At 43.7% G+C, this 643-nt stretch overlaps 1 protein-coding gene across 1 annotated transcript in view; it reads left to right on the top strand.

Moving 5' to 3' along the window:
* The first annotated feature begins 22 nt into the window (after nt 1-22).
* LOC118339683 (abl interactor 2-like) overlaps nt 23-643 on the top strand; it is a 20,498-nt gene continuing 19,877 nt past the window's right edge. Inside the window, exon 1 of the mRNA XM_035677383.1 lies at nt 23-30. Coding sequence (XP_035533276.1) covers nt 23-30 — 8 coding nt within the window. The remainder of the gene's footprint in view (nt 31-643) is intronic.

The following is a 643-nucleotide window of genomic DNA, read 5'->3' as shown; positions in this document are numbered from 1 at the left end:
GCGGAGTACTGCGAGAGCAACTATGTCCAGGTGAGCTGACACACCTGTGGAAGAACAGAAAGGTGTAGTTTGTAGTTTTTTTTTTTTAAAACGAACTGATGCTAAGCTAGATGTTGCTAACGCTGCAGCCGTGTTAGCTGGCTGGGTTAGCTTCAGCTTTTATTTTTAATCACATATTTAACTCGTTTATGCTGCTGAATTCACGCTGAATTCACGCCAACAGTGCTTATGGGGTCATATTTTCTATCGATTTTAACGCGTGTGTGTGTGTGTGTGTGAGTGTGTGAGTTGTACATCCAACCCTGAGCTATCGCGTTAGCTCAGGTAGCTTTGGTGGCCAGCTGCTCGGTCTAAATAGCCCAAAACATGCACCGTGAAAATCAATTTATCTGCTGTCTGCGGGATCGATCACTGCCTCCACAGCAGCCAGATGATCGGAGATGTGGGACGCGATGTGGAAAAGCCAGATAAATCTCTTAATGAGCTTTGGTTGACCACAGATTTATGATGTTTGACTGAAACAACGTTGCTGCTACATAAAACACTTGAGTTTTTGCTTTTAACACCCCCCAAAAAAAAGCTCATATTAAAGCCTGTGTAGCTGTGGTTTATTATCAGAGCTCGTAGTGTGATGTTGCATCTC

The sequence above is a fragment of the Morone saxatilis genome, unplaced genomic scaffold, assembly GCF_004916995.1.
Source record: "Morone saxatilis isolate NCDOM2014 unplaced genomic scaffold, NCSU_SB_2.0 Contig6, whole genome shotgun sequence".
Lineage (NCBI taxonomy): Eukaryota > Metazoa > Chordata > Actinopteri > Moronidae > Morone > Morone saxatilis.
Note: the sequence above shows the minus strand (reverse complement) of the source record. Positions and strands in the feature narration are given on the sequence as shown.